This window comes from Euprymna scolopes, chromosome 8 (assembly GCF_053919585.1).
Source record: "Euprymna scolopes isolate OS-2025 chromosome 8, ASM5391958v1, whole genome shotgun sequence".
Taxonomy (NCBI): Eukaryota; Metazoa; Mollusca; class Cephalopoda; order Sepiida; family Sepiolidae; genus Euprymna; species Euprymna scolopes.
Genome location: NC_136489.1, coordinates 57,000,103 through 57,026,449, shown reverse-complemented (window position 1 = coordinate 57,026,449; position 26,347 = coordinate 57,000,103). Strand labels below are relative to the sequence as shown.

General features: G+C 33.3%; 1 protein-coding gene across 3 annotated transcripts in view; it reads left to right on the top strand.

Moving 5' to 3' along the window:
- The window catches only part of LOC145283583 (protein diaphanous homolog 2-like), a 182,230-nt gene that overhangs the window by 143,836 nt on the left and 12,047 nt on the right, over nt 1–26,347 (top strand). Inside the window, exons 20-24 of one of the 3 annotated variants that reach the window (XM_080132505.1) lie at nt 1,024–1,153; nt 8,862–9,151; nt 11,737–11,872; nt 14,000–14,116; nt 21,367–21,443. In XM_080132505.1, the coding sequence (XP_079988631.1) occupies nt 1,024–1,153; nt 8,862–9,151; nt 11,737–11,872; nt 14,000–14,116; nt 21,367–21,443 (750 nt within the window). Of the gene's footprint in view, nt 1–1,023; nt 1,154–8,861; nt 9,152–11,736; nt 11,873–13,999; nt 14,117–21,363; nt 21,444–26,347 lie in introns of all 3 variants that reach the window. The other 2 variants (XM_080132504.1, XM_080132506.1) reach the window with 2 other exon arrangements.

Below are 26,347 nucleotides of genomic sequence, written 5' to 3'. Positions count from 1 at the left end.
ATAACTTAAAAACTATTTACCTGAACAGACTGAAATTTTGACTTGTGATGATCAAACTTTACAACCTTAAATGTGAATTTTATCTAAGATGTAAGACTTCATTGACTACAATATGGGCCAATATAAGTTTTTATACTGAACAGAATCAAAGTTATTGACCTTGACTTTTTAAAATGAAATCAATTTTAAGTCATAGTATGATTGATATTTTGAACAAGTTTAGTGACGATTTGTCAAACAATGTATATGCTGGGCCATAGACAAAAATAACTCTACTGAAAATATAAACTTTTTGGTATAGATAAAAAGGAACCAAAACATTCGCATCAATATATCAAATTTTTTATATATATTTAGAGGGTTTATGAAAATTTTTCTGAAAGACGAAAGTAAACACAAAAGACAAATGATGAGAAGGGTTTTTTTTATGTGTACGTGATAAAAGCAGCCATGCTTTTTTTTTTCTGCCTCGTTCCTTTTTTTTTTTTTTTTATTTTACATTTTGTCATAAAAGTCCTCCAGGATCATGTTGTCATGGAGAAAAGGTGTATGTGGAATTTTTTTGCAGGAGAGTTAATTTTCTTATTTTTCTTTATTTAAAATATTTTTTTTTTAAATTTTTATTTACGTCCTTTGCAATGCCCATTATGTCTTATAAGATAACACAGTTAATGGATTCCTTTGAATCAAACCATCTTGGATATCAGGGGCTGCACAAATCCCTCCTGTCCTTTTCAGTAAGTAAGTGTAAGAAATTGAGACTTTATACGAGATGAGTTACTTGATGAGTTAATTGCAAATTGTGATTAATTAGAATAAGTAAAATAGATTTTTCAAGCATTATTCAATCCCAAAACTGAGGAATATTTTAGCAAATATTTTGTGTGATTAAAATATACAGGGAAACAAACATTCGTAATTCAGCTAGAGTATAATAATAATTATTATATATTGAATCTTTGTATATATATGTACATAATAAAAGGTATGGATATTTATTAGCGTTTTATTTTTATTTTTTAGTTGAAAGATACAAAAACGCAAGATGGTACTTTAACGTTATTACATTTTGTCGTAAAAATCATCCAGGAAAATTATCCTCAATTGTTAAACTTTAAGGATGATCTATCATATTTGGAAAAAGCTGCAAGAAGTAAGTATGTTTTGTTTTTTGTTTTTTTGTTTTTTGCTGTTTGTTTGTTTTTGTAATTTCATTTTTAGGGCATACCTGTTTCTCATAAATTTAAGTTATTTAAAAAATTGTAGCAATTTTTTTTTTTTTTTTTTTTTTTTTTTTTTCAGATGAAATTGAATGCATATAAATTTAATATCCTTCAAATAATATAAGTAGAAACACTAAAAAAATAATTAAGGAAGCAAAACAAAATTTATCAAATTATGTAAGCCAACTGAGTCCCTTCTCCAAAGACTTACTTGCTTATACCACTGCATTTATATTTGTCCTCTATCACCCCCACAACAGTGGAGTTACTATCTTTAAGAGTATATCTGAGAAAATTGACCACATGCTGTCTGCTCATCCTTCGGCTAACATTCACATCTGTGGTGACTTCAATGTCCACAATGTGGAATGGCTGAACCACTCAAACAAGACAGATGATGAGGGGAGGTTCTGTCATGATTTCTCCATTGCTAATGACCTCACTCAGATTGTTCACGAATCCATCCGTGTGCCCGATCAGTCAGTATGCAAGCCTTCTAGACCTTTTTCTCACAACTTCCCCTGAGCTATGTTCATGTTCCATTCTATCTCCTCTGGGATCTTCTGACCACTCGGTTGTATCACTTAAGATAAAAATGAAATATAATAAGTCTTCAGACATACCTCTCCACCGTACAGTATATCAATACTTTATGGCTGACTGGGATAGCTTCCGTACATTTATATCTGATCTAACTCTCCATTCCATGTTTAAAAAGAATGTGTCCTCTATAGTATCAGACTTGACCAAATGGTTAATTGTAGATATAGACCAATTCACACCATCTAAAAAATTCCAACAAAAACCTAACAGCCAGCCATGATTCTCCCCAGAATGTGCTGCTGCCATCGCGCATAGAAATCACTTTTTCCATAGCTACCAACGCAATAGATGTACTGAGACTGAAGCTACTTTCAGGACTGCCAACAACTGTAACACTCTCTCTGGTGAAGTTACATAAAGACCCTTGATCGTCTTGAAAACTTTGGCTCGTGTTGTCTGGTTCTTCGAAAGGCCGTCACATTGAATCCTGGTATGCTGAAAACGAATAACAAAACTCACGCAGGCAAGAAAGACAACAGACACTTGAATTCTATTCTAATTTCACAAAATATATTACAGACTTTTTACAAAATAGTGTTCAGTTCTTAGTAAGTTTTAAAAGTCTCAAGTCTCTCTTCTCTTCGGAGACGGCACTCAGGTTGGAGGAGGGATGTGTCCGTCACATCTTCAGGGAGCGGTGCGCACCAACTGGTTAATTTCAAGCGACATTAGCACTATATAGTAAGGTCAGGCGTAGAGGAGACAATCTCCTAAGCCAATCGAATCATGCCACGCATCTGGGGAACCCAAATTTGCAGGTGTGCAATTCAGCCATATCACTAGCTTTGCAATCTGAGACCAAAATATGATATCTATTCCCATGACCCCAAGGGTCACACCCTGTTATTCAGAACCCCTGGTACTGAGTTCGTCGGGCCAGACAATGTCAACGCCATTGTTCTAATATTTCCTGCCATCCATTTTTTGAATACAAATATATCTCTGATTTTCAAACAATAAAGCAAATATATCTATTTTGAAAATGAAATAAAATATATATCTATATCTTCCACTTTAAGTATTTGGGATATCCGCCGTTGCCCGGATATATTAAAGCTATTTTAGAATAGTCACCCAGCTCCCAAATGAGGAGCAAATCGCTCCCTCAGGTTGATCACGTTATACAACCACTGTAAAAGAGTAATAAAAAATGCAAGATAGCTATATTATCAGTCCGTTAAATCCAAAGTAGCTGAGCAGCAGCTTGGTTCCCACCAGTTTTGGCAAATAACAGACAGGATCCTGAACAGAAGTGTGCGTTCTATCCCAACCATCATCAATAGACCTGAGGTTATCTCGTCAGCATCAGACAAAGCCAAACTATTTGCTAAGAACTTTGTAGCTAATTCTATCCTATGCGACGAAGGCCATCAACTCCCCATATTTCCTCCTATAACACAGAACACGCTAGGTAACATACAAATATCTGTGCATAAGGTTGCCAAGCTAATTAAGAACCTTGATTCCTGTAAAGCAACTAGCCCTGACGGCATCCCAATTATAGTGTTAAAAAAGCTTCAACCAGCACTGCTCCCATACTTACGAAATTGTTTAAGCGCTGCCTTAAGGAGAAGTGCTTTCCAACACTCTGGAAAACCTCATCAGTATGTCCTGTATTTAAGAACTCAGGTGATAAGTCATCTCCCTCTCAGTATAGACCAATAAGTTTCCTGTGTGTTATGAGTAAGTTGCTGGAATCCATATTAAATAGAGAAATAGTCAACCACCTCAGCAGAAATAACTTTCTTAATGACACGCAATATGGTTTCCATTCTGCAAGATCTACCACAAATGTGCTAATGGTTATATCTCATAGGATTAGTGAATCTCTTGACCAAAGGCTTCCTTTCTAGGACAATTGCTCTTGACATATCAAAGGCCTTCAACAAGGTTTGGCATAAGGGTCTACTTCACAAGATTTCCAGCTACGGTATAACTGGAAATGTTCTCTCTATCATTAAATCATTTCTCTCTGATAGGCTCATAAGAATAGTGGTTGATGGACAAAAATCAGAGGCCTGCAGTATTAATGCTGGAGTCCCTCAAAGGTCCATCCTGGGCCCAACTCTCTTCCTGATCTATATCAATGATCTCCTTAAACACATACTTAAATCATTTGTTGACATCTATGCTGATGGCACAACCATCTATGGCAACACATCAAAGGCCGTAAATCACAAATGTCTCTGATTATCTCTCCTCTGATCTTAAGTGTGTGGTACAATGGGGGAAGAGATGGCTGGTTACTTTTAATGCATCCAAAACCAAGCTCCTATCCTTACATCATCAATGCTCTGATCCCCATCTGGCATCAATTGAAATGGATGGCTCTCATCTTGGAGAGGCTCCATGTTTTGACAAGCTTCTGGGATTGACCTTTACTCCTGATCTGAAATGGAACATGTACATCAAATCTGTTGCCAAGGTCGCTGGAAAAATGGTGGGATCCTTCTACCGCTCCAATAGATATCTCACTGCTGATGCAATTCTCTATCTATATAAAAACCAAGTACGTCCAAGGATGGAGTACTGCTGCCACATCTGGGCAGGAGCTGGTAAAATCAGTTTATCTTGCTTTGACAGAGTACAAAATAGACTTCGTAGCTTAGTGGGGAATGCCTTTTTTCTTCCCTGCAACCTCTCTCCCACAGAAGAGAAGTTGCAAGCATGTCTTTATTTTATTGTTATTTCCATCGCAAGTGCTCGTATGAGCTCCTATCTCTGGTCCTCCCTCGCCAATCTTTCACCAAAAGCACCCGTCTAGCTGAAACCACTGTCAATAATTGTCCCCACTTTTTATCTGTGCCTAAATCAAAGCGTAGATTCCATAAACAAAGCTTCTTTCTTAGAAGTGGAACTCTGTTCCGTTTGCCTGTTTCCTACTTGACTACAACTTGGATGTCTTCAAGTCCAACATAAACAAATTTCTGATAAAATTTATAAAACTGAAACAGAAGAACTCTGAATAAAAACAAATTATAATTTCACTGTAATAACTCCAGATAATATAACAAATCATTTACGCTATCAAAGCTTTGAGACTATAATAATATTTCATAACATAGTTGTTGATCTCAATGAAATCCACTATGCATTTTTAAAGGAGTTGCTTCAGGCATCTATAACGCTTCTCATGGACAAAAACTGTCTAAATGCATATAACTTCTGTCCATTTTTTTTTTTTTTTTTTTTTCATTAAATTTTAGCAATAGCGAATTAAATTGTCTATTGTTTCTCTATTTTATATATAGTTGCATTTGATAGTGTTTTAAAATTTTTCATGTTCTGTGAACAATATATACTCTCGTTTAATAATTTTATAAAAATGCCTTTGCTTTTAGAAATATTGTTTGTTTTCAACAATATTGTGTAATTTTTTTTTTTTTTTTTTTTTTTTTTTAAGATTATGTTGATTATGCAACTCTAAATATTTAATCGGTCATTTCCAAAGCTAACTATAACATCTAATGTGGCTGCCTTTTTTGGGCTATCCTACAGATTTGATTCTGTTTATGCAAAATTATAATTGCCTTCGATTATAATTACAAAATGCTACAAGAAAGACAATTCCAATTTGTATTTTTTTTTTTTTTTTTTTTTTTTTTTTTTTTAAACTTGGTTTCTTTTGACAAAAAAGAAATGTATGACTCAAAGGTAGGGCTGGTCCTTTATTGGATGAATTATTAAAAAAAATATATGATTTTATCTTTCTTTGATTTGTTCAATGATATGAACCCCAATTCAATTACAACAGTTCTGTATTTTTGTGCTATGAGTATCTGGGTTTGTCTGGCTATTTTTGCATAAACTTCTGTACTCTTATTGATTCAAAGGCCAGTGTCTATCTTTGCCTGTTTATTTTTTTTTCTCGGGTTCATAAAACAATCGCATATATCAACCTTATGTCATTGTTCTTTATCTTCAATTTCTAATACCATATTTTTAATTTAAAGGTATTGACCCACTTTCAGAAATATTTGATTAAACCTTTTATTTCTTTGTTCGAGGATTGATGTCATATGAAGAAATGTTAATTTCTAATTTCTTCAGCCAACTGCACTTCAATAATCTTTTTGACTTCATTATTTTAATTCTTTATTTCATGGTTTTGAATTGAGATGCCATCATCCATGTTTCTAATCTAATCCAGTCTCGACCTTATATTATTACAGACACATCTATTTATAAATAATTTAGCGCAGGGTTTCCCAAAGTGGACTTCACAGAACCTTGGGGCTCCACGAGTGAAACTGAGGGGCTCCAGAAGCTCTTTCTTAAAGACGACCAAATGCTTTATATGGAAAAATTAAATGGCTGCAGTCATTTAATCATTGATATTTTTTACTGGAAAGAGACATGATACATAACTAAAGGTATAAAGACTTTCAGAATGGTTCATGAAAAAGAAAATAAAAATGAATTAACAAAAAAATACATAAATCTTCGATTAATCGAGAACAAATCTGGTTATAAATATTATCATTAGTTAGTTTTAAATTTTTAAATTAATGTTTTTCATATTTATTTGAGAGATTATCTTGTTAGTGCTCTGTGAAAAACTGCTCCGGGGCTTCATGGTGTTCTGAAGTTTGAGAGACCCTGATTTAGTAGACAATATAAGATAAACAGTGATATTTCGAACAGAACCCTTTATTTAATTCACAGGTGTAACGAATTAAGGGTGTGGGGAGGTTGACCCCCCCCTCCTCCACCCCCCCCCCATTAGGAAGAAAGACAAAACCACTTGGTGTCAAGTTGTTTATTTAAGAATCACGAGAACTCTGTGTGTTAAAGGTTAAGCTGTATTTACTGTTTATTTGAGTTCGATCAGATCTTTGAAGCGAGCGATTGTTTTATTTTTAGAAATGATGATTCAGATTATGGACTGAGAGTGGAATTTCTAAACAAAGAGAAATAATATCCGCGTGATGTTCAGAGGGTGAACATGAATGTTTATATATATATATCAACAAGTTAGAGAGATATGGAGGAATGCGCAGACGACAGACTCTCAGATGGACAGATATAGAGAACACAGAAAGTCGGAGCAGAGCGGGCTTTTGACTTAAAACACATTTCTTCAGATACCCAGAGACCGACACTCCACAAGGTTACAAGCTGACGCCTTCGACCATATTCTTAGAATAATAACACATCGCTTTCTTCAGGACTCTGAAAGAATCATAAAAACTGTACTTTTTTTTTTAATATATATTTGTGTGAGAATCGTTTTATCCTGTTTTCTTTTACTACACTAAAAATCCACGGCTCTCTTTCGACGACGTTCATCGTTAAGAGGGTACACAACGAATTGGTCCAGGATATATATCTAGACGATCAACCGATAATTCGGTCACTTCCCTATACCAGTAACTTTAGACGGCCAAGAATTATCACCGGCAGTGGAAGGGTTCGGAGGTCAACGATCATCCTCAACCGACTGGTGAAGGAGTGGGGGTGACACAGGGTAGCATGCTCTTGTTCCATCAGCCAAATTAGGGAGAAGTCTTAAATAGTTTGCAATTGCAGAAAGATTCTTGAATTTGAAAAGATGCATCAACATTTAAGTCAATGGAGGTGCATGAAACTCAGAAATATTTCTCTTGAATCCGGTAATCTGTACAAAATTTAAAATGGAACCCTTTATTTAATTTACAAGAGTAGCATACTCTCGGACTTAGGACTTCTATCTGGTCATGGCTGATGGAATAAGAGTATGCTACGCCAATGGATTAAATAAAATTTTCCTTTCAAAATTCCATGCAGATTCCTTGAGTTCAAAGATTTTTGAGTTTGACAAAATACACCTTTTTATGTTGTATTGAAATTGCTTATTACTGAACTGATAAAACAAAGGCTGTTGGACATTCATTTGTTTGTACAAAATATGGTTGGATTATAGAAAGATTGTAAATTTTATTAAAGATTCCATGCATAGCATTTGAGGAGAAGGGTCATTCTGTAAAATGATTGGTCAGATGATTAGAAATGTTATTTCAAAAGAAGCAAATGTTATTGTCAGAATGTTTAAAACTGTAATCTCTACATATATAGCAAAGGCACTTTGTGTGTGAGTTCATTCTCCATGGACTCAAAATGGCTGGGTTGATTTTTTTTTTTTAAATTTCACACAAATGTACTTTATGCGTCTACAAGGGTTTTTAAATAATTTTTTTTTTTTTTTATCAGAATGTTCTGATAAAAGATTGAAGAAGAAACAGTCTAATTTTGACCAAAGTTAACACACTTGTACAACCTAATATCATATTTGAGAAGTTTTTATCACTGACATAAAAAAAAAATTAACAGTAGGTTCTTTAATGAAACAGGAGTGCGTTCAAAATGAATGTTTCTGTTTAGAGCACAATTGAACTATAATACATGACTTTTGCATTTTAAACTTTAATTCAAACCATTATATAAAAAATTGTTTTAAATCAACAGTAATTTCTCTACAGTCCAATGTAGACTACATTGTATTGTGGACTAAGTCACTGCGGGGAGGCATGTAAACTTCCTCCTGGTGCACCGCGATGAGTTCATAACTAGAGAAGGCAATCAATAAATTTAATTGAAAAATTGATGATTTCACCAATTTTGATGACAATAAATGTATTGGAAGTGTGACTCATTTGTTGATTATTATTCAATCCTGGGTAATGTCGGGTTTTCCTGCTGGTAAGATAGTTAATGAGACATGTAGAGAAATTAACTCTGATGCCAAATCAGAACATTGTGCATTCACTTATAATATTTGTCAACACCGCCCGGCAAAAACCTAACACCATCTGCCCTACCCAAGATATACATGCATCTGGGGACTACTTGTAAATTTGATATTCTTTAGAAACTTTCTCCTCCAGAGGAAGCCGGTCCAACCCAGATAGGATAAATGCCACTGTCTTTTTTAAATATTATTCTTTCAAACATTAGTGCCAACGAATAAAAATCTACAGAAATGACTGTAAGAAATAAATTTTAATATTATCTGCATGCACATAATTTCTTTTCTATTTTATGTTTCACTTTCTGCAGCTTCCGACGAACTGATCCAGAAGAATCTTGATACGTTCCGCAAGGGGCTTGCTCAACTGCGCATGGATTTGAAAGCTGCAGCCACGTCGAAGATTCCCGGCGACCGCTTTGTCATTGTCCTTGAACCGTTCCTGGAAAAAGCGCAGTCCCAATATGAAATCTTGAACACAATGTTTAAACAGATGGAGAACAAATACACAGAGCTTGCCAAATATTACACGTTTGATAAAAAGAAGTACTCGTCTAGCGAGTTTTTGAATGATCTCAAGGAGTTCCAACATAACTTTCAGGTGAGAGAGAGAGAGAGAGATAAAGAGAGAGGGGGGAATGTTTTTTGTTTAATTGTTGTGTGATTATGCATGGAGAGGAGATTTTTTGATACTTGTGCATTGAGATTTCAAAAAATGCATTTTAGGTCAAAACATTACGATCTTACATATGTATGAATTAATAAAAATTGTGAAAAATGTTTGAGTAGATCTACTAGAACTATTTTTGACAAAAAAAAAACATTAGCAGTTCACTATTTTCTATTTTGAAATGGTGGATTAAAATTATTTAGTCAAAATCATAGACTGCAGTTACCTCCCTTGGATTTAAGACATTTTCGAAGATTAACAAATATGATAAAACTATAATTCGATAAATTTTATTTTTTACATGTAATTTTTCTACTCAATTATTTTTCATCATTTTTAGAAATTTTTACATGGCACATAAGTATGTAATAGTGGGTTCTCTCTATCATGTTAGAAGGTTACTTACACCTGATAATATCCTGTATCTCTACAAAGCCACCATATATGCCCATGCATGGAATATTGTTACCACATCTGGGCTGGTGCATCTGTCACTAGTCTCTTACTTTTAGACAGGGTTCAAAAAAGAATCGACAACCAAACTCCAACCTCTGTCCCATCACCGAAATATGGCAGCCCTATACCTATTTTATAAGTACTTTAATGGAATAGGCTCTGATGAACTTAAAGCACTTGTACCCCCCTCCCCATAAAATACCCTCGACTAACCTGAAAAGCAGCAAAATCCCACCCCTACACTGTTGAGATCCTTAAATGCTGGAAAACCTTCTGCTCAAATAATTTCTTCCCTCAAGCTACCAGACTTTATAATTCCCTCCTGGATTACTGCTTCCTTAACTGTACTGAAATGCAGAAGTTCAAGTAAATAGACATCTTGCTGCTCAAATCCCTACATAGTATTCCTGTAAATTTAGTCGCATACATTAGCCTCTTATGTCAAAGTGGTATTATGTTTTGTTTGGGGTGGAACAACAGAGTAAAAATAAAAATTTTTTATCTAAAATGTCTTAATTAGAAATGCTATTATATTGCACAAGCACTGATTTTAATACTGAGTCACCACTAGTCGAGACTAAAAGCAACTCGAGTATAATGGTAAATGAGATAAATTTTCAGTTGAATAATGAGTAATATCATGAGATGAGTAAAAATAATGAATGGAATAAAATCAAAATATGAGAACAGTTTATGACAACTATTTATTAACATTAGATTTGAAGATGACCATTGGTTGTAGCCCATAGAGAAGCCAAGCAGGCAAATCATTTTTGCTTATCAGTCATTCTGAGACAAATATGTTTAGGATTTCCGAAATTTAGGAGTCAGAGTTAGTTTAGAGACTGTGTTGTTGATAACAGTTGGTTAATCAGATCGGTAAAGCATCTTTGACAGACAACTAAGATGTGGATGTTAATTTTTAAAAGGGTCATTTTTTTTTTTTTATTTTTTTTTTTTTTGCAATGGTATCGCACACACATATACACACAGTACAACTGATATCTACAAAATGTGTTCGACTTCCTGTTTTCTCTTGTGAGTCTACATTGTCCTATTTTATTTTTTATACCTGAAAAGCATTGCTCTCACCTTTTTAGCTATTCAAGCTTTACAGCAATTTGAGTTTAATTAAATCCACCTTAAAATTAACCTACAATATAACTAATTTGACACTTCTAATGCTTCTTTGGCCCGAGTCATTCTTAAATGGTGGTTATATAATAGATTAATATTTGAAACGTGTTGATTAGTATAAAATATTAATGTTTTGAACATTTAATACTGCTTTATATGGATCGAAGTGTTGGAGGCAGAAAAAAGTTATCAATCATGGAAACAAATGCATTGCATTCAATTCTATTACTGGTTGGCATAAATTAAAAAATATATGAAGAAAAACTTTCTTGTGAAATAAAATGCATCTTAATGGAATTAAAAATTAGAATTTCAAAGTAATGGATCAATCCATGAAGGTGTACACTATAAGGTCCAAATAGTAAAATCTGCAATCCAATCTGTGAATGTATGAGAGAAGTTAAAAAAGTCAAATAATAGATATAATGAGTGATAAAAAAAATACTTAATTGCTTTATCTCATATAGATGTGTTCTAATATAAAGATTGTTTTTACCTTTTGTAATTTTATTATCTGTTTTTTTAATCATATTTCACTCTTTGTGTATGCCAAACCTTTTTGTTTAGAAGCTCAATGTATGTTAAATATAATAGAGCATATATAAAAGAATAACAATATAGTTACATTCCAAGATCCAAATATTTATTTTTCATGCAAAATAGCTCTTCCGGTATGGTAAGATTTCGGTACAATTTTTAGATCCATTTTGTTATGCAAAAAAAAAAACAGTTATGTTAATACCGGATCTTTTTGTGCATATACTCTTTAGAAAAATTAGAAATTCTTTGCTTAGAAAAAAATGCATGATAATATAATGTTGCAAAAAAGAAAAAAAAAATTTATAGAAGGCTGAACATTGTTTAAACTTTTCCTTTTTTTATATATATATATATATTATATACCCCCCACCTCCAAAAAATAGCAAGCTTTGTTGGAGAATATCCAGTACAAGGAGATGCAGGAGAAAATCGAGCGGACAAAGGAAGCCAAAGCGAAACGTGAACGTGATTTGAAGGAGAAAATGTTGCACCAAAAACAGATGATGGATGGCAATACAGGCAAGAAAAATATTTATTTTTTATTTTTTTTTAAAACATTGCTTTTATTTATTTTTATTTTTTATTTTTTTCTGACATTTAGATTTTTCAAGTTTATTTCTTTTATTTTTACATTCAAACCTCTGATCATTTTGTTAAAACAAACATTAATCAAATAAAAATGCATAATCCCATTTTTAATTAGCATAGTAATAATAATAAGAGTAGCCATAGTAGTAGTACTAATGATAAATCATAATAATGATTGTAAAAATAGAATAAAAAATTCATTACTTTTATTTCTATATTCCCTTTATCACACCAGTATAATCTGTAAGTTCACATCCTTTTAAAATCATATCGGAACACTTGCAAAACTGTCCATACGATCCATTGTATATTCTAAAGTGAAATACAGGAAATATAGCACATTTCAATTGCATATGCATATGTAATTGTTGGATATCGAAAATACTTATTGATAATAGAAATATTGTTAAAAACATTTAAACAAATATTTACTGAAATTGCATCCGTTCTGTGAACCACTTCACAATGACAGTTCAGCCAACTTCTGTCTTTTCGATAACGATGAGTGGATATTGTTCCAAGCTTTCATCAACAGTTTTTTAGGATTTATGGTTGTGACCTCTCTCCTTTGAAATTGTAAGCTTTAAATTGTAAAATCTATTACATTGTTGGAATCTGGATTTGTTAATGGTTATTTGTTTAATTCAATTAAATCTAAGCACCGTTCCACTATTCCTTGATCTTGTTGCCATCTTCCTCCATCTCCTTCCATTAATCGATTTATGTATTGTACTGTGAAAAAAGAATGTGATCCATGGAATCATTAATAAAATTCACATTCATGTTTTTTTTCTTTTTTTCTTGAACAAATTTCTTTTTATATCTAAAAGTAAAACTACAAGTAACAAACCTTACACTTTAGCAAATTGTCCTATTAAAAAAACATGAGTATTTTCAACTGCACTAAATACTAGTTTCTACATTGGTAGTTCTGTGAGGCCCTTGCACATACGAGCATCTTCATTCTACAAATAATTAGTCACAGGACAATTCCAATAAAATCATCAAAATCAAAATGTCAGCTATCAAAATGAATGTTGGTCACATCCAAATCATAGGATTTATCTTCATAGTCAATCTCAAACTATTAATAATTGATTCACACTTTACTATAACACGCACATTCACACATGTACCTTTCACCCTATCTTGTAACCTAATTGTTTGCCAAGGAGAATGATTTTGGTGTGTCTGTATCATGGGGACGTTTCTGAAACGTTTGTTAGGTCTTGGGCACAATAACCAGCTCTCCGGTTTTGAACTGCAATAAAACAATAGGCACATCCCCTTTAGGTTAAGAGGTTGATATGATGGCTGTTACATTTTCCTGGTGGATTTTGTGTCACGTTTTCTACTTTAGTGTCAGAATTTTCATTGTCATTAATTCTCTCCTTAGAATTAATTATTAAGATTGTTGTTAGCAAAGCCAATGTCAGCCACATTGGTCTGAATTTTACACCTGTCAACCTCAGTTGTATAAACAACCTGGCCTGATGATGTGTTCTGACATTTCGAGACAACAGCACCAGCTTGATTTTATTCGTTTCCCTTCCAGAACAAGGAAATACAAATAGAGGGTTTTTAAAATCTACTGAATCTTCTGAAATGAAGATAGTAAAGTAAAGGAGGTTATATCCTTGAAATACAAGAATGTACAGCATTATTGATTAAAGATGAAATATGTATATCAATAATAAACAGCGCACGTATAAATGAAATTTAAAATAATAGATATTTGTGCAAAATATATAAAAACAAACATTTGATTTCAAAGCCTCTTACCCTTATCTCACTATCAGCGATTTCTGAGGTATTATATTTATTTCAAATCTACTTTCGGCTGGCATGATATCCACACTGCTCTGAAATGAAGATACTTTGAAAAAAAGAAACCTCGAAAAATCTTGTAACAGAAATGAAAAGAAAAATTCTTGCATAATGTTTTATGTCTTTTATCGCCTCGTTTCTTAGTCACTCTTTCAGGTCACTCAGTGCATTGTTACAGCCTTCTAAAATCTTTTATAATTTTTTTTTTTCCTTGTTTTGTTTTTTCTGCAGACGATGCAAATCAAGGCGTTGTGGATAACCTTCTTCAAGCATTGACGAGTGGCTCTGCATTTATGAATCGAGAGAAACGAGAAGGGGGAAAGCGACGAACGCCGCGTGCAGCTGGAGGTAAGGCCATTTTTAAACAAGGCTCCATGGTAGGAAATTCCTTTTTTGTATGAGTTAGAACAGGAAAATCAATCTTATATTGCTGCAATAGTTTGTTTTTATTATAAAAGACATTTTTAACAAGGCTCCATGGGGGTCGTGGGGGTTACATTCCTTATTTTTATCATGTTCACGTAGGTTTTTTATGTGTTCCTTTTTATAGGAATAAAGTAATAAAGAACATTATGAATTAAAACAGGAAACGTTAACATAAAACAATGCTTATATTTATGCAATAGTTTGTTTTTATTATGAAACTTCTTGAAATAAAATATTTATTTTGCTGAAAGTGGTTTAAATGTACAATGATTGTGAGAGCAGTCGGGTTTGATGGAGTCGATGAGATCAGAAACTAAAAAGGAAGGGTTACTGTTAACTAGTAGTGAATGTTGGGTCGTGGTTGTGATGTTCAAACATGATTAGTTGGCGGCATGGGAAGTGTAGAATGGGAGTAAGGGAAGAATGATGAAGAGAGGGAATTACAGTAGTTGGGGAAGGTCAGTGTTTTCTAGTAGTGGAAGATGGGCATGTAAAAGAAGGGAACTTGACAAAATGGATGTTAGGGTGGTGTGAATAAATGTATCTTATCCGCATTCAAAACTAGGGATTCTTTGTTTCATTTCACTCTTTTAACTAAGAATTTTGTTATTTAAAAGAAATCGAACCCGGAGCCCTGAGGCGAAGTTTGAAAATAAAATCGGCCAGCCAGAATGAGTTAGTGAAAGATGTTTGAATTTATTTAAGAACCAAATTGACAAGTGCGCGGCCAGAAGTCGTCGAGCGCTACAACGACGACATAGGTTTGTTTGTTATAAGCGAAGTAAAAAAAGAAAACAACGTTAACATTAAGCGGGGGGGGGGGGGGGAAAAACTAACGTAAGGCAAACGAATGATGAAAACAGAAAAACGAACACATGAAAAATGGCTTAAATAAGCCTGTTTCGATATTAAAATTTAAAAAAAAAAAAAAAAAGACATCTCGCACCACGATTCGAACCCAAAACATTTAGATAATGAACCAAGGCTTTAACCAACTGAGCTAAGGCGACATTCACGAAATTTGTTCGGTTTTTCAAATATTTAAAGTAAATCAGGTCATGACGTCATCTGACGCATGCGTAGAATCGGTCATTGTCACGAGAGGACCGTTTTTGTTATTACTTAAAATATCTCAAAGAAACTCAAATTTGAGGAATATTTATTAATGTATAACACCTAATGTTAAAATTTCACAAATATCTGAGATATCTGAATTTTTCCAAAGTTCTTTCATCCCCTTTTTAACCTCTCTTTGCATGGAACTAAATATAGCCCACATTTGAACCCTTTATGCCAAGCACATTTGTTCAAAAATTAATAATGAGCAGTTAATTAGTTTAAGAATGAATCCCATACATACAAATAAACATTAACATAACTTGTGTGTGGATGTGTATATATATATATATATATATATATATGTGTGTGTGTGTGTGTGTGTCGGGTCATATCATATGGTACTACCTGCCTCATGGTCGGGTCACCGGCGACTAAACTAGTTCCCCCACCAGACTTGTTTGGTGAGGAGAGTGGCTAATCTCCCTGAAGGATTAAAAACAAGACCTTCCAAAGGGCAAATGAACCTTTTTTCGGGGTCAACGGCCAACTAGCACCATGTGTGTTTGTGTTGGAGTGGAGAGGGCTCCCGTAAGCCGTGGTGAAGGCAGCCTTTCTAGGAGAAGCAAATCTCTGATTTAAAAAAAACATAAAGCGGAAGACCAGTACCCGCATTAAGCTGGTCTGCAGTTTAACTTGTTGCTGGCTATCTTGCTCTTGCTTGTTGCTGGATCTCAACATTTTGAACCGAGAGAGAGACTTAGTTGTCATACAAAGCTAAGACTGTAACATCATCTGTGTATAGATACTCCCTCAAGCATTAGTCTATTAAAATGGTCCTGTGGCGATGGAAGTCACTTTTGGGCTCATGGACTGAGGGAGTGGCACTCATTTGACAAGACGTCGCAATCATCATATATATACTAGCGGGGGGTACCAGATGTTGCCCGCGTGTTTGTAGGTTTGTGTGCTGGGGGAGGGGGGTAAAGCAGAACAAAAGAAAACTTAATCCTGTTTAAATATAAAAAAAAAAAACGATGTTAAACTTTTTTTTAAAAATAAAGCAAAAAAAACACCAACATACACCAGTGCTACGGCGCGAAAGCAATGTAAGACGTAAAATTTAGCGCAATTAACTATTTCTGCGAGACAGTTTTTAAGTGCGTGGTGTATGAGGTCAAATCCGCACTTAATTTTACTGGGGGATAGTTTTGAGGGTTTTTTTACCCAACTTTGTTTGGTTTTGTTTCGCTAACGTGTTGGGAAAAACAAGCTGCTCCGTTTATTAGAGGAGTGTCCAAATGAAAGCAATTGTCTGATATGACAGTGAAAACCGAAATGGACCAAACGTTCATCGCTTTCTGGACGTTGTTCCCGGGCTAGCCGAGAACAGCTCATTAGTTTCACATCAGTTTCGCTTTTATACGAAAAAGACGAATCCACACTGGAGGGGCCGAAATAGCAAGAATCGTGTCAAATTCAATGTAAATAAATCTAGCCGCGACGCACGTGCGCAATTCGTACATATTATGATCTACACAGTATAAGTTTTAAGCGATAGTAACCCACCGCAAAAAGAAGCCTTTCTTGGACATACAAAAACTCTCGCAAGCGTTTTGCCTTTTATTATATATATATATATATATATATATATATATATATATATATATATAATGAACTGTGTACATTTATTTTGCATTTTACTGACTTTCCTATCATTTTGAAAACAAACTTTCCCTACATAAATATATCCTTTCAGTGCTGGTTCAATAAAGGGTTCTCAGATTTTAGCTGTATTTTCACATCACAAAAGACTCTGCAGCCGGTGTTGCACAAAAATATTCCCCTTTATGGGCCGACGAAAACTAATGTTTAATTTTTACAATTTATACAAGTTTTTATTCATATTTTGTGAAAACTTGAAATTCACTTCGTTTTTTTTTTGGGGGGGGGGGGTCTGAAAAATAAAAAAATTTTAAAAAACAACTAAAACTTATACAAAAAGGTGCACTGTTCACTTAAAAAATTAAAAACGTGAGTCTTTTCTGGATAAGTTTTTTTCTTTTTCTTAAATCGGAACTTATCAAGGATAAAATACACTCAAGGATAAGGTTGTTTTTTTTTCCTAAAACAAAACAAAGCAAAAACAACTAAAACTTATCCAGAAAAGGCTCAATGTTGTTTACTCGTTGAAATAAAAAAAATTTTTTTTTTTCTTATGAGTCGCAATTTATTAAAGATAAAACACACTAGAGGATAAGGGTGAATGAGGCAGTTTTTAAACAAGGTGCGTCTTTCTGGATAAGTGTTAGTTTTTTACCTAATGAGTTGCTAGTTATGAAGGATATGAATAAAAACTTGTATAACTTGTATAAGTTGTAAAAAGTAATTATTTAATTTTTAATTATAATTAATCACAAACCCAAATTTGTCGGCCTATAAAAGGGGATTATTTTTGTGCAACACCGGCCGCCGCTTTCTAGCAGAGCTAGTCTTTCACAATGCGAAAATGCAGCTAAAACCTGCGAATCCTACACTGAACCAGCACCATCCTTTCATCCTGTTGCTTTCAATACACAATTCCCATTTATTATGTTTTTTCTCTAAAATGGAATAAGAATTTATTTGTTAATATTTAAATTTTATATACGTTTTTATAAACACAGATATGATAGAAGTAAATAACCTTGGATGTTTATTTAAAATATTATTTAATGAAAGTATTACAATTAAGTATTAATATTTATTAAACTTAGTTGATATCCCTGTTACATTTTTTTAATGCAAGGAAACTTTTAGGCATAGAGGTTGAGAAGCATTAAGGGATTTCTTGCTATCTTTCATATCGTAATTTTAAGTTTTGCTATTTTTGGAATATAAGGTGCTACTATTTGGGATTGTCTAACATGAGACTGTGAGAATTAAGCAGTGATATGTTTGTTCACATTACTTTTGTAGGTTAGTACAGTTAGAGAGGAAATTCCAAAGTCTAACTGTCCGAGGGGAAGCAAGTATTAAAGTAGAAGGCTTTCCAGCATCTAGGGACCTTAACAGTGAAGGGATGGGATTTTGCTATATTGGGTTAGTCGGAGGGATGTACAATGAGGAAATACAAGTACTGTGAGTTCATCAGATTCAAGATGGTTTCTGATTTTTTTTTTAGTTTTCAGTCTATAATATGGCTAAGAGTGTTTGATATAATTTATATCTGCCAACTGATTTGGTCACAGGAATTATTTTCATCTCATTTTGTTGTAACAAATTGTGCGCAGCAAGAACAATCATCTCCAATGAACACTCTTGTTTTATCATTTCACCATTTCAGAATATTGGAATGAACCCTTCCTGGAAGTTTATTTAATGGAAGTAATGTTATCCTGGTTCTCCAGTAGCTCTGAACGACCATCACTCCAAATAGTATTCGATCCTATAACAGAATAGCCACTGTGATTCACTGTTAGTTGCAATCTTTTTGTGTCAAACTTTCATTTACAAACTCTCCCAACCCACACCCAACTACTTTCTGACAAATATTACAATATTCCAAAATGCTATCTCTCTCAACAATTTCATGAGATCAATTTTTTCTACACTTGATATTGATTGGACAAAGGGATGATTTCTTCTTTGCAGCTTGGCCAGACATAGCAGCCAAGTTTATAAATATACTTAGCAGTTATTCTACGATTGACATCAACGTTTTTTTTGCTGTCAGAGTTTTTGTAATAAAGATTATTTTCAAATTTTAGCTTACCAAGATGCAGGGTTATGTGTGAAGGCCCTGCACATCACGTGCAAGATCTGCACTCCATGCTCTATTAAATTTTATAATCAACCTATTAACAATTTCAGCTTAACATTCACAGGCAACCTGAATTGGAACAAGTACATTAAGGACATTGCCACGGCTGCTGCTCTTTCTACTGTGCTAGAAAATTATTCACACCTGAGAGTATCGTATCGCTACAAAGCCATCATTAGCTGATGCATGAAGTATTGTTACCACATCTGGGCTCATTTATCTACCACCACATTCTCCATTTTAGACAGGGTCCAAAAAAGTCTCCAATCTATTAGGTTCTACACTATCGGCAAAGCTCCGAACTCTGTCCCATCATCGCAATGTTGCATTCCTGTGTCTGCTTTACGAATACTTTAATGGAATATGTTCGAATGAACTCGTAGCACTTGTACCCCTTTTAATGTACATACTCGAGACAATCAAGCAGCAAAATCCCACCTCTTCACTATTGAGGTCCCTAGATGAGCGAAAGCTCTCTACTTTAATAGTTTCTGCTCTTGGACCACTAAACTTTAGAATTCCCTCCTTGTTTCCTGCTTCTCTGACTGTACTAACCTGCAGAGGTTTAAATGTAATGTGAACAGATATCTTGCTGCTGTACTTCCCACATAAACCCCTACTACACAATCCCAAATAGTAAGCCCTTATATCCAAGTGGCAATATGTCTTGTTTGGGATGAAAAATAGTAAAAATAATTGCAAATGCAAGAAATTAATGCAAATACATCAAAGCAAAAAATTTCTCAAATACTGATTGGCAGTAGAATGTGAGATTGAAAGGTTTTCTGATATTTTATGTTGACTATACGCATCGCCTCCGTTCAGTCTCTAAAGACCATGGATATCCCCATTAAAGATTGCGCAATCCTCAACCACACTTCTCCTGAATAGGTACTGCTCGAGTACATTAGTAACAAGAAAAACTGCAGAGATAAGCGGAGAGCACATAGAGCACTTGTAATTCTCAAATGGTCACCCAATTTAGTACTGACCAGCCTCAACATTGCTTAACTTGGGTGATCTCATGGGAACTGGTGTGTCAACGTGATTATGCTGACTATATCCGCTTTCATATTGACCCAGAACCCAACCTTTGTGAAATTTGAAACTTCTAAAACTCGTGTTGTTTTTGCCATAATGCAGTAATTATATATGCAACCTCAAATAGAAAAAAGTAGGTATAAACAACAGTTGAAACAAATTCTATTCAGTTTAGAGCATAAAATAAGAATTGTACTTTGTACTGGTGTCTGTTTACTACTGTCATGTCTGTGTGCATGCGATGATTAGTATATGGAATTAGTGGATAAGCATGGAAACAGATTAGTTAAAATAATATGCTTCTTCACTAATTTCTTAGAGTAATCACTACATTTTGTCTGAACAAATATATAATTATGTAATCATATGTATACATCATCTTTTGCATATATATTTTTACTTATTTATATGAGTCAAATGGCCATAATACCAGTTGTATCATGAAACTGAAATTTAGTATGTTAGTGTAAATATGTGACTTCATTCATGAGTTATAGCCAGAATGAAAAAGGGATTCTTTATTTTTAGAGAAGTAAGAATCATGAAAGTCAATAATAATTAATGATATTGAATAGTTGGTATGTTTACCGATAGAAACTTGTACTCATGATAACAATAAAAACACTAGAAACCTCTCTATCTATCTATCTATCTATATATATATATATATATATATATTGCATTAGCCTGATGAGTTCTTACATGGATTAAACACAGGAAGTTGTTTGTAGCTTAATTGCCATATATAATTTCATAACTTTTCAGTATTTACTTCAACAGTACTCAATATGTAGTACACATATTGAACACTATTAAAGTAAATACTGAAAATCAATACATAAAATATATCTCCTTATAAAATTTTATGTGGGTATATGAAATAATAATATACAGACAATATCTGCGTATAAATGAAGCACCTATTTATACTTGTGTTCTTATTTATATTTTGAATCAAGGAAGTCTAAAATGTTATGTCTCCTTTGTATTCCCATCTTTCAATTTTAGCCATAACTCGCAAAAAGGGCTGCATATTACGCTTAATCCAACATATTAAATTTCAATTAATTTTTCATGAAACTTCATTTTAGGGCTCATTAAATGAGTATATAAATATAAAAATAAGAGATATTATGCTCTTGTAATAGTAATTGAGAACTCTAGTCCAATTTTCTCTAAATACACACTATTTAACATATTTATATATAATCAAATTGAAACATAAACTCATCTTTTTCTCTTTTTTGCCTCTGTACTCCTTTTTTCATAGCAGACCGTCTATCAACATTGTCAAGATCGCGTCGACAGGGACGCACCGCACCCATGATAAATAAGCCCTTTGATCTCGAGGTGACATTTTTTTGTCAGCATGACCTGTGGAATGCATAGATCATAGTTATATATTGTGTTATATTATTGGCATGGATTTTTCTATGTGGAATATATATATATATAATGTGTGTGTGTTTTATATTTGTTTTGTTTTTATTATAGACAATGCATGTATTTATATTTGTTTTATGTTGTGTGTTTTAAATTATTCTAGACCTTTAGGGGTTTAGACGTGTCATCTCCATTAATTTTGTATAACTCAAATGATACTATTGTTGGCATTTGTTTCCCTGATATCTTTCTAGTTAGAATTCTTTCTAGAAAGACATTATGTACTTACAAGAAACTAGATAAAATGTAATAATGGATCATCTCCTACGTCTCTCTCTCTCTCTCTCTCTCTCTCTCCAATTTGATCAATGATGTAATTTTGTGACATCATCAACTTTGCATGATTATTTGTTGTCATTCTTTTATGATTTCATCCATTGTGCATGGGGGCAAACAAACAAGATCCACAGACTTTAAATCTTATTTGCATATAAAAATTGATTTAAATATTTAAACTCTGTTGTTTTAATAAAATAATTTCATTATAATTATTATTGCTATTTGTGCAGTTTATGAATCATGCTGAAATTAAAACAATATTATTTAAAAAGCCATTCTTAACATGGGGAGGGAGACTTTTTTCTTCTTTTTTTAATTATTCTGTACTTTTACCTGATAATTTAATGAACAATAGATCCCATAAAAATTGAATTTAACTTGAAAATCCTATCTAAAAAATAGCGCAACCTGTAAACTGCACAATCACTGTATTATTAAATACAATTAGAAAACTAATACATTTTTACTGGCAACGTACTATCCACCAGGCTATCACCTCCTTTGAGATCTCCCGCACATAGATCTGCGGGAGAAGCACTGCAGGAGGAAGATTCGGGAAGCCTCAGCAGCCACACCTGATGTGACTTTTGACTGCAGCCACTGTGGCCAAACCAGCTTGTCCCACATCGGGCTCGTCAGGCACAAGCATGCCTACAGTCGACGTGGACAACCCCCTTCATAGAATCTTTGTTTGCGGAGTACAGCCAAGAGAGACATTTTTACTATTTGAAAGATAGAAATCAAAGATTAGAACTTTTTATTTTTAAAAGTAACGTTTTTTGTTGTTTTTAAGACAAAATTATACACAAGCAAACAATGGGGAGAAATTGAAATGCACAGATTTTATCACATTTTTGATTGATACAAGTCTGGAACACTATCAAGTACCTGCTTGCACTATTGTGTTTGTTTATGTGCGTATTACGTTAATACTTGCATAATTGTGTACAGTACTAAAACTCCTCAATAGTGCATGTATATGTAGGAGGACATCAGAAAAAAAATGACCGTTTTAAAGGAAGCAGGGTCTCAGCCGCCTGCAACCAATGCAGGCTGTTCATTACTGCAACAATTCTGAGCCTGAAAAAACTTTTTCCAAAAGTTATGGGAGTTGTGCTGTTTTCTGATTTAGTAGAAATGTCTACATATGTTAGACACATGGATATTTTCTTTAAATTATTCAGTCATTGTTAGCAAGATGGTTAATAATTTTGTGAGTGTTTACTGTCAGTTGTTAAATGTCAGAGCTTCAAAGAATCCAAACACAGGGAATCAAGATGTTCAGAGTATATCAGATACCTGATGGAGAGCATTCATTTGATTGCATGTTTCCGAATGGTTTTTAAGTGATCAATGTTCTGAGCAAGATTAGAGTTTGCGACTGATGATGCAAATTCTAAATGCAGTCGTGTCAGAGTTGTATAATACAGTTTTATATAAATGGCTTGAGAGCAGCTAACTGGATGTTTTTCTCATAAAGCTGATCACAGCAAAACGTTCCCATCAAATGAGACTCTTCGTTTTTTTTCTTTAACAAACAGAATATCTCTTGGGTGATCTGATTCTGGCCAGAGATGTTTTTACATACATCTCTGTTCCCATCATTCCCCAGCAAAGCATCCAACAACCACACCATACACTATGCACTAGCAAAACATGCTGTACCATACACGTTGTGCAACCATAGAGGAGGATCATCAAGATCACAATCTGTAGTAGATGTTGAAGTCTTCTAATGTTCCTATACATTTGAAAGAACACAATGGCAGATCTAGCATCCTCAACTTGGCAACTGATTTCTGTCCGAATAGAACTCTATTTTAATAATTAAGAGTAATGCTTTATGCTGAGTGATTACCACTACTGTATTAAACTGAAAAGGTTTAAATGTCATTTAAACAGACATCTCACTGCTGTACTCCCCACATAGTCCCCTGATATACAATTCCAAATAGTAGGCCTTTATATCCAAGCAGCTTTGTTTGGGATGAAGAAGAATTTAAAAAATTGCAATTGTAAGAAACTAATACAAATGCATCAAAGAAAAAAAATTCTCTAAGACTATGGATACCCCTGGTGAGGGTTGCATAATCCTCAACCACACCTCTCCTGAATAGGCACTGCTTTCTGTCCAGATAGGATAATTGTGTAATTGGGGTAATCAAAGGAATTTTTAAAGAATATAATCACAATAATATTTTTTATTATCAAAACAGATTTAAGTATTTAGTTTTTAGAAATAAAGCTATCGATGACAAACATCGATAAACTGATTTGCACTAGTTTATTATATAGATGTGTAGACACATATATGGATGTGAACATTTTGCTTACAATTATAATTAACTAATAATTATTATTAAGAGTAATGCCTTATGCTAAGTAGTAACCATTACTTTTATTAGTAAGCTCAATCCATTAAACATTATCCTTTATAATAATGTATTAGTTAATTATAATTGTAAGCAAGATGTTCATATCTATATAATAAAGAAGGGCAAATCAGTTTGTCGATTTTTGTCATCAACAGCTTCATTCCTACAAGCTAAATACCTAAATCTGTTTTGATAATAAAAAATCTTATTTTGATTATATCCTTTAAAAATAAAATTTTACTTCAAATTAACTTTGCTGATTTCTGTATTTAGTTCAATCGATATTTTATTTTGAAAGTGGCAGTAAAAAAAAAATATTTATTTTAGTAAATCTATACATAAAGTTATTTGTCACACTGATATTGATATTAAAAGCCTACTTTTTTATTTTAAAAGTGAATATAACTTTGTTATATGCTTATAAATATACCAGTGGCTTCAAAAAGGGTAACTTACATGCATATTCCTTTTAAAAACGAACTTTTATTAATTCACTGTTCGTTTTTTTATTTTCATTTTCTTGTTGAATGATTAGTTTCACTTCACTATTATACACAATTGTATTTGTGAATGTTTTCTACATTGTACATAATTGCATAGCATTCGAAACTGAATTTAGAGTATATCTCTATTTCTGTGAAATAGTCCCTTTCAAACTGCTGTCAATTTTTTACTTACAGACTTAAAACTTGATATATGAAGTATTCGGACCTGTAGTACAAAATCAATTTAGTTTTTAGTCAGAAAAATAGCTGTTAAAAATGTGAACGTGGTGGGCATAGTTTGACGTAATGTGTATTCTCTATGCCTGTGCAAATATATATGCATTTATAGATTTAATTGCGTTAATTTGTAAAGTTTTGGTATGCATGTATTCTTCGTCCAGATGGTAATGAATACCGTTAGAGAGCTAAATGTTTTGGTTTCAATTCTAACTGATGGCACCCAAGTCATATTTTTTTAACTTTTGAAATCCCTACCATATAGTGGGTACAATATGATAATCAACAGAGAATTGACTCTGATATGAAATACAAAATCTGTATAAATTAAGATACATTTAAGCATATTTTATGACTGAATCATGTCAGATGGTCTGCTAGTATAATATAATTCTTATTCATGTTATAAAATACATCTTTTGCATTTTCTGTGAGTCTGCTATTTGAAGAGAGCAATCAACCCAATTGAAAGCAGCATTTATCAATGGCAATAGACATTTAGTATTACACAATAGCCCAGTGAAATGCATCCAATGGGGCTGAAAATCTAAAGATTGTTTTCAATTCTAGTTCTTCGCATCCGCATTTTTTCTTCTTTCCAGAAACAATAATAAATAATTATAGTTTTCTAACAATTTGTTTCAATTAATAACTTAATAACTAAATGATACTCTACTAAAAGCAAAGTTTTAATAACAGCTTATTTTAAATAAAGAAAATAAATACGGTTCTGCAATGCTGAGGAGGTAGAATTATTATTATTATTATTATTATTATTATTATTATCATCTAATTTTATTCATTATTTGTACTCACTAGGAGTTCTCACACCGGTCATCATCAGATTACTCACTGATAACAACCAGTTGTGTTCCCTGGAATCTGAGTGACAAGTTTCCCCAGATTTCTAGTACTCTCCACCTCTTTCGATAACCTTTGCAAATGATTTTGCATTATTGCAACAGCCGCATACCATAGTCTTCAATGGCAATGACTGTTTTCACTGAAATTCGAGTGACAATAAGTCTCTCCAAGACCTTGCAGTATTCTTTGCACTCATTCAGTGGAGGTTTGGTTAGTGCTTTCCCTTTTGGATCCTTCTATCTCCTTTGACCCTTCATGCCTATTTTGTGTGGTATCAGCCAAGGCTAATAGTCGGGGGGGGGGTAGTTTATAAGATTTCTTGCAGCTTCAGTTTCCAAATTATTACCTTTGCACTGAGCCAAAGCTGATTAACAGTTTACTGGTGTTTTCCTAAAATTGGAAAAAAACAAACTTTCCAATCAGGGAATTCATAATTGATCTACACAAACAAAAGATTTGAAAAAGGACAATAAAAACGATTTTTAATAATGATAAAGAATTATTACGCTCTGATATTGCTTAAAAATATAATAATCTCTTAATGTCTTGTGTTGTGATTAATTTTCAATAT